Below are 14,909 nucleotides of genomic sequence, written 5' to 3' on the forward strand. Positions count from 1 at the left end.
ACAACCAAATGCCAAAACAAGACACTAAATTAGCCTTTCATCATCCTGCCTGGAAACAAGGTATGGAAAACAATTTTAAGCAAAACATAAATATGGCAGACATAAACAATCTAATATCACAACTTAACACCTACCCTCAATCCAAGGAAACAGTTGAATTTATAACCAGCGAACTACAGTCCATTTTTCACAACACAGCACTTCAAACGTTCCCTGAAAAATTTAGAAACAAGCATATAGTAAATAGGCCAAACAACAAACCCTGGTTCGGACCAAAATGTTTTCAAGCAAGACAAAACTACCATAATGCTAAAGACGAATATACAAAAAATAAAAATAATGAGAACAAATTAAGATTAAAAAACGCAAGTAAGCAATACAAAAGAACAATGAATATATTCATTAATAAACATAATGAAAACACTTCTTCCAAACTTAGAGCATTAAATGAAACAAACCCAAAAAAATACTGGAAATTTTTTAACTCATTGAAACCTAAAACCAAATTAAATAAGGCACCCTCCATTGATGAATTCTACGAGCATTTCAAGATCATAAATACAAATACAATTGATGATGACCGTTTCGAAAATGATATACACACCATGAATGACTCAAATATGTACCTAAACGCGCCACTCACTGAACATGAAATAATTAAAAGCATAAATAACCTAAAAAACTCTAAAGCCTCAAGCCCTTCAGATAACATTCTTAATGAATATATTAAATCAACCAAAGAAATCCTACTACCCCTTTATTGCAAACTGTTTAACTGTATTATTGATACTGGAATTATTCCCCAAACATGGCTTGAAGGTACTATCATCCCAATTTTCAAAAACAAAGGTGACTCTAAAGATCCCAATAACTATCAACCAATAACAATATTAAGCTGTCTTGGAAAACTGTTCACCTCTGTACTAAATCAAAGATTAACTCAATTCTTGGAAAACAACAATCTTCTAGATGAAAACCAAGCAGGATTCAGAAAAGGTTATTCTTGCAGCGACCATATTTTTACACTACACTCTTTAATAGAAATACTAAAAAAACGGAAACAAAAACTCTATTGTGCATTTATTGATTTCTCGCAGGCGTTCGATAAGGTATGGAGAGTAGGCCTCTGGCACAAGCTTCTAAAAACCTCAATAAACGGTAAATTTTTTAACATCATTTTTAGCATGTATAGTAATATTAAATCCTGTATCTCACACAATGGCACTGTCTCTCCTACATTTATTTCAGAAATTGGAGTCAGACAAGGAGAAAACCTTTCCCCACTTCTGTTTTCTTTGTTCCTGAATGATATGCAATCATCTTTAAATCTGAATGGTTCTGTCGGTGTAGAGTTAAACGACCCCTTAGACCTAACATTGTGGCTTAAACTCCTTATTTTACTCTATGCTGATGACACTATATTACTTTCCGATTGCCAAAATGACTTCCAGAATAGCCTTAACACTTTCCATGAATATTGCAACAACTGGCACCTTAATATTAATTATAACAAAACTAAAATAATAATATTCGGAGCAAGACAATTACAAAACTTCAATTTTTACATTGGTAATACACCTATTGAGATAACAGACAACTATCACAGGGTTCGCCAAAACCGTCGGTCCGCCGGTCCTGACTGGCAAATATTTCTCAGGACCGACAAGTGATTTAAGATAATCGGTCCGACTGACCGACACAATCGGATGAAAAATGGTTTCAAAAAGGTCACTCAAAGTGTAAAATATGCTATTGGATAAATAGAAGGTAAATGCTTTTTGTTCAACTTCTGTCAAAATCCTTTTTTTCTTACCTTCATTTTGATGTTTTGATGTTTAAAGTTGGATTAGAATTGACTATCACATGCGAGTTCAAAATCAACGGTCTTTGTTCAAAAAAAGCAACCGAGTGCGTCCGCCATTTTGTTTGTTCCATTTAATTATTCCACAACAAACACCGCATGAAAACTTGTTTCAACAGGCATTTGTGAGCATTTCTGTTAAATAGTTTCATTATTATATTGTTATGGGAAGGATATATTTTAATTTACACACTAACAATTTCTGAAATCAAAATTAGATTTTTCACCCGATGTACTATATTTCGGATATTTTAAAATTCGGACATGGGATATTTATGTTTGATTTGTTGTTGATAGTTTGTAGCAATATGTTTTGTGTTATTTCAGACAACAAGAATGGATGGTGGTAATGGGCCTTTCTATCAAGAAATAGGTGTAAAAGACATTCATTTAATTGAACCTGGAAATCAACCTCGGCTAAGAGAAATATTTTAACAATAGGTGTTGTTTTAGAACTTGTGAAATTGGCTAATAGACATAAATTGAAGTCATCCAAAGTAGTGTGAATGGGTGTGTGCAATTAAGTAAAACTTGATTGGATGTCACCCTAACTTCTCAAGAACACGGATTTTTAGAGCTGTGCAGGCTAAAAAACAGTTTGACAAAAAGAAGTCTAAACCTTTGGTTTATATGTGGTTTATTATTAATATAAAAATAGTTTAATTATATCGACTTTGGACATGTTTTTTATTGTATTTTAATGTGATCAAAACCAATAAACATCTAAAAGGTACTCACTTTTGTTGTGTTTTGCTGTTATAGTTAAGTCGGACAGTGGGACTGACAGAAACTGATTCGGACTGACAAAAATTTCAAGTCTGTCAGTCCGAATGACTGACAGATTTTTCAAGTTTTGGCGAACCCTGCTATCATTATCTTGGTCTCACTTTCTCAAGCAATGGATCATTTCTTAAAGCACGCAAACATATAGCAGAACAAGCAACCAAAGCCATGCACTTACTTTTCACAAGGGCAAACAATGCCAGCCTCCCAATCGACCTCATTATAAAGCTCTTTGACCACACTGTGCTCCCTATTCTGACCTACGGATCTGAAATATTTGGATACGAAAACATTGATATACTTGAAAGAATCCACAATAAATTTTTAAGAAAAATCACATATGCTAAAACTTCAACACCTATATCTTTCTTACACGGAGAGCTTGGAAGGTACCCAATATCAATTACAATTCAAGCAAAAATGATATCTTTCTGGACTAGAATACTTAACGGGAAACAAAATAAGTTTGCAGCGCAGATATATAACTATATGATGATTCTCCCTGACAATAACTTCAAATGGATAAATAAAATAAAAGAAATTCTCAATGCAACAGGTTTTATAGACTTATGGCACAACCAACACCAATTGAATACTACTATAAAAACAAATAAAATCATTAAAAACAAATTAATAGAGCAATATAAAGCTACATGGCAAAACAGTCTCACTACCTCAAACAAAACCAGAACATATAGAATATTCAAAGAGATCCTTGAACTGGAAAAATACCTTACACTTTTGCCTCAGCGTGAGCGAAGTAGCCTGTTCAAAATCAGAACAGCTAACCATAACCTCCCAGTCGAACTAGGTAGATACGATGGCACCCCATATGCTGAAAGAAAATGCACAAAATGTACAAATGACCAGGTTGGAAGTGAAGAACACTACATTTTATTTTGTCCCTACCTTCAAACACAAAGAGAACAGTATTTAAGTGTATTCAACACACCAACTTCAAACCTTACTCTTAAAACAGTTCTATCAACAACTTCAACAACACAACTTAAAGAAGTGTGCAAATTCTTAAACATAATTCTTCAAAGTTTTAAACAACAGTAATGTCACACCACTCCACTACCATTTCATCCCATTACTATCATACATGTATTCTTGTCGCATTATATGTCCAACCCAATGCCTCCTGATCTTCCCAAGTTGACAAATGACAACCATTAACAATGTATTATATGTTTATTGTTGTTCCGTATTGCTTCTCCAGTAACGGATTCTTTATCGTTTATTTATTTCATTGTTTAAAACAATGTTTAATGTTTTATCTTTATGTCAACTTCAAGGGAGATAATTTCTTTTTCTGCTTAAAAAAGACAGTTATATAGTAGACTATTAAATGATACCGTACACCAATTTACTTACTAAGCTTAGTTAATAAATAAATTACCTGCTTACCTGGCGCTTTAACGGTACGTTCCATCCTCTAGCTTAATTTTATCCGATAATTGCTGTCACGAGTTCGTCTTCAGGTGTTCTTTTTTTGCACTCGTTACTCTAAAACGCGAACGAACAAATCAATTATTCCCGGAACGGGCTACACGCTACTATACTGCCTTTCTATGTTTATGTTTTTGCGGCTGTATTTAAGTTATCCTTTTTTTCTTAGAATCAAACTGTATGTTTGCCAACATCGGATAAAAATGTACATAATAAAAATAGCTAATGTAAATAAAATGAAAGCTATCCATAAATGTCGGTGTTAATTGCTACTCACAGCAAATGTTATTTTGCTAATATGCCTCCCGACAATATACAGTATAAAATCTGTGTTGTATTGCATTGCTCTGTGTATGTAAATTGTTTATTATGTATAGTGTACATATTATTCAAATATCGCAACTGTGGACTTTTCTCTCTCTCTCGAAAAATAAACTCAGGTTACACCTGACTACGACTACTAGTGATTGACATTGAATTAAATCTACTTATAAAGCCCAATACCTAAAAAAGACTTCCCATTTTCTGTTTTCATCATTGTCTGCCGGATTCGTCATCTCGATATATAACTATTGTATATATACATGTAAAGACATATCCACTCCCCCCCTCCCAACAAACTAGTAAAAATTGATTGTGTTTGAACACTCCACTTAATAGTTTCCCTTTGTATTGTGTATTATAGTATTGTATTATATGTTTACATTATGCATGCTATAGCTGATCAACTTGAACCGGATAATACTGTTAAAACCTGTTTTTGTCATGTTGCCCTTATTGTATACCTTGTATACTTGGGTGAAAATAAAGAGTTGTTCTGTTCTGTTCTGATTCTTTTTTTATATATTTTCTGTATAACTCTTTCTCAGCTGATAATACTTGTATGCTTCGAGGAGGTATATTATTACTTATATACTAAATTGTTTCGTGTCAATTAAAGGCACGAGTTGATCGTCATTAACACGTCACGTGGATATCCTTAATTAGTTACAAACTTGTTAGCAACGCGTGACAAACACGTACCACTTTAGTAAAACGAGTCAACGTGTGGCAACAAAGAGTGGTCATTTATTTCCAATTTGTTTAATTAATGAACTTTAAGTGGCAATCAAATTAAAGTAATTAATGCAATAACACTTTACTCAAATTATTTTGATTATTATTATTTGTGATGGTCGTTGTCACAGCGGTTGAGTAAAATCATGTATTTTATTGTAATTGTCCTCTTTTAAAGTATTAACAACATCCCCCGGTAGAATTCAAAAGACTTAAACACATCGTCGCTTATCCATTCGATAACAAAGACAGTTAACACTGTAATTACAATGTTAAAGGTTCATATAAATATTTTTTATTTACTGTTCATTTGATGAAGAAAACGTGTTAGTATTAATGAAATAACACGCATTATATTTTCGTGTTAATACAAACGTATGCCTTTGCAGCTTTGCCACACCTTTCAGAGACCCATCAAAGTTTATTAATATATCTTTGTAACATTCGATATTTACGCGTATAACACTTGTTTTGCATTTCTTTTTTTCTGTAAATATGTGATTACTGGTAACAGACTTTGATATAAGCCAAAGCCTAGTTCCAACAATAAATGTGTATTGATATATCCAAGACCAAAATGCTGGAAATTAATGTATGGATTATGCGACAGAAAGAAATACAGCTTATAAAGAATTCTAACACGGCATGTGCCAAATTTCATATAAACAAAGAAGAAAATCGTCTATGGGTTCTTCTGCAATAATTATGGGCGGAGCTTATACACTGAAAGCACGCGCTGTAACTAAACAAAACATGCCGATACATTTTCCACCAGCCTAATAATCCGGTACTTTATGAATGAATAGACAGAGAGACAGACTTCACATATATTTTATATATACACTTTAAATATAATTAACTGAGTTATATCTCATTTTGATTAAATATTCAGATATTATTTCTTAAACTGTAGAATATGTTAGGTTCTGTGTAATATCCTAAGGGATATTAAATAATTATCAATCCTCTAATTCTATTCCTTTTATTAACGTTTTTTTATTGCGCCTTTATCAAAACAATTAAAAAAATCTTTTAACTTCATTTTATGTTTTTTAACAACAATAACCGGTAATAAATTAAATCTTTTTAAACGTCAAATGACGTTGTACATGAAACGTCATAAACAACGAAGACAAAATGGCACAAAAAATCGTAAAAACACGCCAAAAATGAAATGACGTTAAATTGACTTTTTCACGTTTTGGTTAATTGAAAAAAATGTCTCAGATTCGCAAATGTACGATATTGTTGTGATATCTGTGAGAAAAACAGTAATACTGAACATTTAACCTTGCTCTAAAATATCCTTTGTAGTGCATCTTTGACGATTTAAAAACCTGAAAATTGTAAAGCGTTGTAACGCGAAACGATTGACAAATTTGGAGTTCTGTTGTCGTTACATTTTGTGTCACTACGATGATTGCTTATATAAAGTGTAAAATACAACATTCATTTGATGAGCACGGATGGCCGAGTGGTCTAAGCATTAGACCTTCACTCCAGGGGTCAGTGGTTCGAGCCCACTTGAGGGTTACTTTTTCTAATTTTGTTCTTGTTTTTTTTTACTAGAGCTTTTTTGATTCAATGTTTACATCTATCAAAATAAAGCATTTCATGACAAACTTCTAAACATGCCAAAATCAGTGAAAAGGTCCCTAACTTACATATTACATGTCATCATGTTATTTCAAAATATGTGATTCACATACTTTATAAATTGACATTTTATAATTCAACAATAAAACATCATATACTATTATAATTCATCTGAACTGTACAGAGGATTGATTAGTTTAGGTTCCTCATTAAAGATTTTTCCCTAAGATGTATGCGATTAATATATCCAGGGACGCTTTGTGAGAAGTAAAACAAAAACACACATGTACTTGATACAATAGTTCTCATGGAAACACAATAATATTAGGGGGAAATCATAACTAATACACTTTATTTTTTATTGACACCATTTTTTTGTGTTTATCAACAGGACTAAAGTCAATACAATTAATATGTTGCCGGAAGGTTTCCGTGTGGTTCTATCGTGGAGGATAAACTCGTTTGGCTGTAATATATTTATTAATGGTTATAAATATCATTAATATACAACATAGAGATGTATACTCTTTGAATGTAAAGAATCAAATTCTATATAAATATAGCAATACACAAATACAAGTAATGCATGATCCGACGGTGATCCTTAAAATACAAACAATACTAACAATACACACAATACAAAATACAATTTAGCAACGAAACATAGTGAAAATACTAAAACATAGTTACCTGTAATATATTTATTAATGGTAATAAATATCATTAATATACAACAAAGAGATGTATACTTTTTGAATGTAAAGAATCGAATGACTTTAGCAATCATACGATTCACGAGATCGACATTAAAAATATCAGTGCACGGGAAAAGGGATGAGTGATCTGAGTATTAGACAAATTAAAAACGTGCAACTGTATGGATTAGATGAGCTAAACCTATCTAACCTAGAGCAAAACGACCTTAACGAATAAATCGAATACTAGTAACCAACTAATCAACGAGTACAATAAGTATTAAAATAACTACCGTTATAAACTCATAGACAAGTCGTGATTTACATTTAAAGTTAACGATATTTAGAAATTGGTACAACAATAAAACAACACAACACAATATAGTTTTATATTTAATAATAAATACGATCTGTAACAAAAATATAATTACGTAAATGTTACATGTCTTCATTTTTAAATTCACACATCCGCTTACACACACTACTAGCATTAATAAATGACTCAATTTATTTCCATCGAATCCAGCAATTTTTCTTTATATTTTATGCTTTTTTCACGGTTAATTTTCATTAAAAAAACGGAGATTTTCGCTGGTATAATGACGTCATTTTGTGTACTGAAATGTATTGAGGCACGCCACGGGAGAAAGGGTAACTTTTCAGAGAAAGGGAAACAGCTGTTAATTATTTTCTTGAAAAAGGGGCATAAAAGAAACTGAAAATTTGTACATGTCAGTGTAAGATCGTTTGTTATTTCACTCGTGTTCAGAGAAAAATAATATGTTCACTCATGGCGCATGAACAAATATCCTCTATATATTGTTCAATGAAATAAAAGATTATTATACAACAAAATTACGGAATAACGTTAGTGCCATTGTGGTTACACATTAAAATCCAGAGGGCGACAATGCGATAGTACGATGGCGACATTGCGATAGTACGATGGCGTCAATGCGATAGTACGATGGCGACAATGCGATAGTACAATGGCGACAATGCGATAGTACGATAAGGACAATGCGATAGTACGATGGCGACAATGCGATAATACGATGACGACTGTGCGACAATACGATGGCGACAGTGCGATAGTACGATGGCGATAATGCGATTGTGCGATTATACGATGACGACAATGCGACAATACGATGGCGACAGTGCGATAGTAATATGGCGAAAATGCGATAATACGATGACAACAGTGCGATAACGCGATAGTACGATGGCGACAATGCAATGATACGATGGCGACAGTACGATATGACTATCGCATTGTCGCCATCGTACTACCGCGTTGTCGCATTGACGCGATCGTACTATCGCATTGTCGCCCTCTGGATTTTTAATGTGTAACTACGATAGCACTAACAGTATTCCATAGTAAATAGTTGCGTCATTGTGGTGACAAAAAATAAATTCCATAGCCACAATATTTCGCGAACAAAAATGTCCGTTATTCATTTCGTATTTTAATAGAGTTCACGTTTTTTCCGATGTAAAATAAATATCTGCTTAACAACACAAATCTTGTCTGAAGGTCCCCAAACTTTACATAAGGCCACACAGGTCTTTTCATTCAGGATACGAAGAAGACGCGAATGTGTTACTAAAGATTTAAAAGTGGTAACGGGAACGTGCTAGTAACGTGGGAAAGTGATATCAATGCCATCGGGTGAATAAATAACACGCGGTCAGACCTAAAACTTTAGGCCACTCACAAACATCCGCACCACCACCGAATGAACCTACCGGTGCTCGCCACAACCTCTACCCTATAGAGATAAATTGCATGCCGTGCAGTAAGACACTATCACATTTTAATTAGCCGTGGAATGTGAGATACAGATTAAACAAAGGTTTACTGCACTAAAAAACGAATCGAAAGTACTTGACTTCTTATTTATTCATAGTAGTACATAAAAATGCAAACTTAACAAACCGAAAATATAACAGTCTAAATAAAAATTCATTTCAAACTAAAACGGTCTCCACAATGAATCCTTAATCACATGACCAATTTTGTCACCATGTCCAATAGAAACAACGCCTTCCGATATGACGTCGCTGTTTTCCATAGATGAGACATTCATACTCAAGTAACACGAGTCCGATATACTCTCGTTGCTTGAGAGCGAGACGCTTGAATTGCTTTCTGAGAAAGGTCGCTCATGGTAATATCCTTTAGAAAACGCACTTGCGTATGTGATGGGAGAAAAATCCGGAGTGTTGAGAGTATTTGTCGACATTTTGCTGACGTCATTTATTCTCACTGGGGTAGACATCTGATATCCACCGGGCATCTGATTTCGAACACACCTTTGAGGAACATGCTGCGTCGCTTGTAGATGATCACTCAGCGCTTTGATCGTCTTCATATCGGCAGATTTCTGAGAGGTAAGGTACGTGATTACCTCCCTTGCACAAGCTTGGAACCCGGATGTGTAGGCGACCGACTCGGTTGCCATGGAAACTGAGCGGTGGCGTTGTTGAAGCTGCTGAAGGTGTAGCACTGTGAGGTCCAGAATGTCAGCCTTGTCTACACGCGTCATGGGAGACGTCTGGGGATAAGAATAAACAAATGTATTGTGCATTTGAAAAATAAATCAAAGACGTAATGCTTTAGGCTACAGTATTTGTTCGAACATACTGTGTCAGTGTCTTAAATTGCAGTTGCATGTTTGCTATTATCAAATAAAACTAGTGAAGCTTTTAAATAATGAGTACAATGTATCTTCTTTTTATAAAAATGCACATTACTGGATATGAACTAATTTATTGAAGTTACCTCGTAAAACAATTACACTAGTTCGACATCTTTGTCTGAATTATAGTCCAATGCAAACAACCATTAATTGAACTAGTAAAACAAAGCTCACTACAGATACACTTATAGTACATATATGACAAAACGCATTCCCAGTATGGAAAATTTACAGGTAATTCAATTTACACTTAGACACAGTGCGCAATGAAACAGTAAGAAGTTTTACAACAAAAGTAGATACCGGTAAATTATGAAACTGGACAAGATTTGATGAGTTCTATATCTATACTTTACCGTACGCACTGAATAAATATGGTATAGTTTACGATCTTGATGATATCAAGATACACGTACGTCGTGTATAGTTTTGTGCAATAACGTTTAATATTTAAGTAACACGTGGGAAACAATAATAAAACATTAACACCGTGCGTTACCTGTTCTCTAATGGTGTCCGCTATGAGCCGCTTCAGTTGGTCGATGCTGTGGTTCATGCGCTCCCGTCGCTGCTTCTCCACCAGCGGCTTTCGGATCTAAGAACAGAGGGACACATAATGTGAGTGATGCTGTTCAGTGCCCATTAAAAATTCAACGTGTATACCACCATCTTGGCTCTAAAGTGAATTATGAGCTACTTTTTATGACAATAGCAATATTTTGTTGGCAGCGAATTGGGTAATGGCCTGTATTAAATGCGTTTACTTGTAAACAGGTGTACCCTGATATTACAGATAAGAGGCATTTCTGCTATTAAGTTACAATGCATCCTTTATATGTATGTGTGTTAATGAAACTTCCTAAGAAGCAGAAGTTATATTGTTATACATTTTATGGGTTCGGTTATTACTAAAACTCAAAATGTTTCAGGATAAGATGGTTCTGAATTCGTGTAATTTACATCTCCAGCAGATATTTTGTCTTTTTGAAATATTCTTTAATATACATTATCTAAGATTGAAACTTACCTTTCTCAAATAGCTGGAGTCCTCCGACTCAGCTTGTTTCATAGTAGACATTTTCATTGTGTTCAAAAAATATCAGTAACAATTGCAAAGAAAAATCGAGCCCGCTTTGATTCTTTTTTTTTTTTGATTTTCTGTAATACTCTTTCTCAGCTGATAATACTTGTATGCTTCCAGGAGGTTTATTATTACTTATATACTAAATTGTTTCGTGTCAATTAAACGCACGAGTTGATCGTCATTAACACGTCACGTGGATATCCTTAATTAGTTACAAACTTGTTAGCAACGCGTGACAAACACGTAACACTTTAGTAAAACGAGTCAACGTGTGGCAACAAAGAGTGGTCATTTATTTCCAATTTGTTTAACTAATGAACTTTAAGTGGCAATCAAATTAAAGTAATTAATGCTATACCACTTTACTCCAATTATTTTGATTCTCATTATTTGTGATGGTCGTTGTCACAGCGGTTGAGTAAAATCGTGTATTTTATTGGTATTGTCCTCTTTTAAAGTATTAACAACATCCCCCGGTAGAATTCAAAAGACTTAAACACATCGTCGCTTATCCATTCGATAACAAAGACAGTTAACATTGTAATTACAATGTTAAAGGTTCATATAAATAATTTTTTATTAACTGTTCATTTGATGAAGTAAACGTTTTAGTATTAATGAAATAACACGCATTATATTTTCCTGTTAATACAAACGTATGCCTTTGCAGCTTTGCCACACCTTTCAGAGACCCATCAAAGTTTATTAAAATATCTTTGCAACATTCGATATTTACGCGTATAACACTTGTTTTGCATTTCTTTTTTTCTGTAAATATGTGATTACTGGTAGCAGACTTTGATATAAGCCAAAGCCAAGTTCCAATAATAAATGTGTATTGATATATCCAAGACCAAAATGCTGGAAATTAAGTTTGGATTATGCGACAGAAAGGAATACAGCTTATAAAGAATTTTAACACGGCATGTGCCAAATTTCATATAAACAAAGAAGAAAATCGTCTATGGGTTCTTCTGCAATAATTATGGGCGGAGCTAATACACTGAAAGCACGCGCTGTAACTAAACAAAACATGCCGATACATTTTCCACCAGCCTTATAATCCGGTATTTTATGAATGAATAGACAGACAGACTTCACATATATTTTACATTTACACTTTAAATATAATTAACTGAGTTATATCTCATTTTGATTAAATATTCAGCTATTATTTCTTAAACTGTAGAATATGTTAGGTTATGTGTAATATCCTAAGGGATATTAAATAATTATCAATCCTCTAATTCTATTCCTTTTATAAACGTTTTTTTATTGCGCCTTTATCAAAACAATGAACAAAATCTTTTAACTAAATTTTATGTTTTTTGACAACAAAAACCGGTAATAAATTAAATCTTTTTAAACGTCAAATGACGTTGTACATGAAACGTCATAAACAACCAAGACAAAATGGCACAAAAAAATCGTAAAAACACGCCAAAAATGAAATGACATTAAATTGACTTTTTCACGTTTTGGTTAATTGAAAAAAAATTGTTTCAGATTCGCAAATGTTCGATATTGTTATGATATCTGTGAGAAAAACAGTAATACTGAACATTTAACCTTTCTCTAAAATATCCTTTATAATGTATCTTTGACGATTTTAAAACCTGAAATTTGTAAAGCGTTGTTACGCGAAACGATTGACAAATTTGGAGTTCTGTTGTTGTTTTTTGTGTATATAACATGCTGCCATGTATATCTATGCATTTTATGTTGAAATAAATCTATCTATCTATCTATCTGTCGTTACAGTTTGTGTGACTACGATGATTGCTTATATAAAGTGTAAAATACAACATTCATTTGATGAGCACGGATGGCCGAGTGGTCTAAGCATTAGACCTTCACTTCAGGGGTCAGTGGTTCGAGCCCACTTGAGGGTTACTTTTTCTTTTTTTAATTTTGTTCTTGTTTTTTTTACTAGAGCTTTTTAGATTCAATGTTTACATATATAAAAATAAAGCATTTCATGACAAACTTCTAAACATGCCAAAATCTGTGAAAAGGTCCCTTACTTACATATTATTACATGTCATCAAGTTATTTCAAAATATGTGATTCATTTACTTTATAAATTGACATTTTACAATTCAACAATAAAACATCATATACTATTATAATTCACCTGAACTGTACAGAGGATTGATTAGTTTAGGTTTTTCAATAAAGATTTTTCCCTAAGATGTTTGCGATTAATATTTCCAGGGACGCTGTGTGAGAAGTAAAACAAAAACACACATGTACTTGACACAATAGATCTCATGGAAACACAATAATGTTAGGGGGATATCATAACTAATACACTTTATTTTTTATTGACATCATTTTTTTTAATTTGTACTGTATGTGTTTATCAACAGGACTAAAGTCAATACAATAAATATATAATTATATAAATGTTACATGTATTCATTTTTAAATTCACACATCCGCTTACACACACTACTTGCATTGATAAATGACTCAATTTATTTCCATCGAATCCAGCAATTTTTCTTTATATTTTATGCTTTTTTCACGTTTTATTTACATTAAAAAAAACGGCGATTTTCGCAGGTATAATGACGTCATTTTGTGTACTGAAATGTATTGAGGCACGCCACGGGAGAAAGGGTAACTTTTCAGAGAAAGGGAAACAGCTGTTAATTATTTTCTTGAAAAAGGGGCATAAAAGAAACTGAAAATGTGTACATGTCAGTGTAAGATCGTTTGTTATTTCACTCGTGATCATAGAAAAATAATATGTTCACTCATGGCGCATGAACAAATATCCTCTATATATTGTTCAATGAAATAAAAGATTATTATACTAGTAAATTACGGAATAACGTTAGTGCCATCGTGGTTACACATTAAAATCCAGAGGGCGACAATGCGATAGTGCGAGAGTACGATGGCGACATTGCGATAGTACGATGGCGTCAATGCGATAGTACGATGGCGACAATGCGATAGTACAATGGCGACAATGCGATAGTACGATAAGGACAATGCGATAGTACGATGGCGACAATGCGATAATACGATTACGACTGTGCGACAATACGATGGCGACAGTGCGATAGTACGATTGCGATAATGCGATTGTGCGATTATACGATGACGACAATGCGACAATACGATGGCGACAGTACGATAGTACGATGGCGACAATGCGATAATACGATGACAACAGTGCGATAACGCGATAGTACGATGGTGACAATGCAATGATACGATGGCGACAGTACGATATGACTATCGCATTGTCGCCATCGTACTATCGCGTTGTCGCATTGACGCGATCGTACTATCGCATTGTCGCCCTCTGGATTTTTAATGTGTAACTACGATGGCACTAACAGTATTCCATAGTAAATAGTTGCGTGACAAAAATAAATTCCATAGCCACAATATTTCGCGAACAAAAATGTCCGTTATTCATTTCGTATTTTAATAGAGTTCACGTTTTTTCCGATGTAAAATAAATATCTTCTAAACAAAACAAATCTTGTCTGAAGGTCCCTAAACTTTACATCAAGCCACACGGGTGTTTTCATTCAGGATACGAAGAAGACGCGAATGTGTTACTAAAGATTTAAAAGTGGTAACAGGAACGTGCTAGTATCGTGGGAAAGTGATATCAATGCCATCGGGTGAATAAATAACACGCGGTCAGACCTAAAACT

At 33.6% G+C, this 14,909-nt stretch overlaps 1 protein-coding gene across 1 annotated transcript; it reads right to left on the minus strand.

Moving 5' to 3' along the window:
- Positions 1-9,422: 9,422 nt before the first annotated feature.
- LOC127840539 (transcription factor HES-4-B-like) lies at positions 9,423-10,766 on the minus strand. Its single transcript, XM_052368953.1, has 2 exons — positions 10,648-10,766; positions 9,423-10,004 (listed from the first exon to the last, which is right to left on the minus strand). The coding sequence occupies exons 1-2, from the start codon at positions 10,702-10,704 to the stop codon at positions 9,423-9,425; spliced, it is 639 nt and encodes a 212-aa protein (XP_052224913.1). The 5' UTR covers positions 10,705-10,766.
- Positions 10,767-14,909: the final 4,143 nt, after the last annotated feature.

This window comes from Dreissena polymorpha, chromosome 8, assembly GCF_020536995.1.
Source record: "Dreissena polymorpha isolate Duluth1 chromosome 8, UMN_Dpol_1.0, whole genome shotgun sequence".
Classification (NCBI taxonomy): Eukaryota; Metazoa; Mollusca; class Bivalvia; order Myida; family Dreissenidae; genus Dreissena; species Dreissena polymorpha.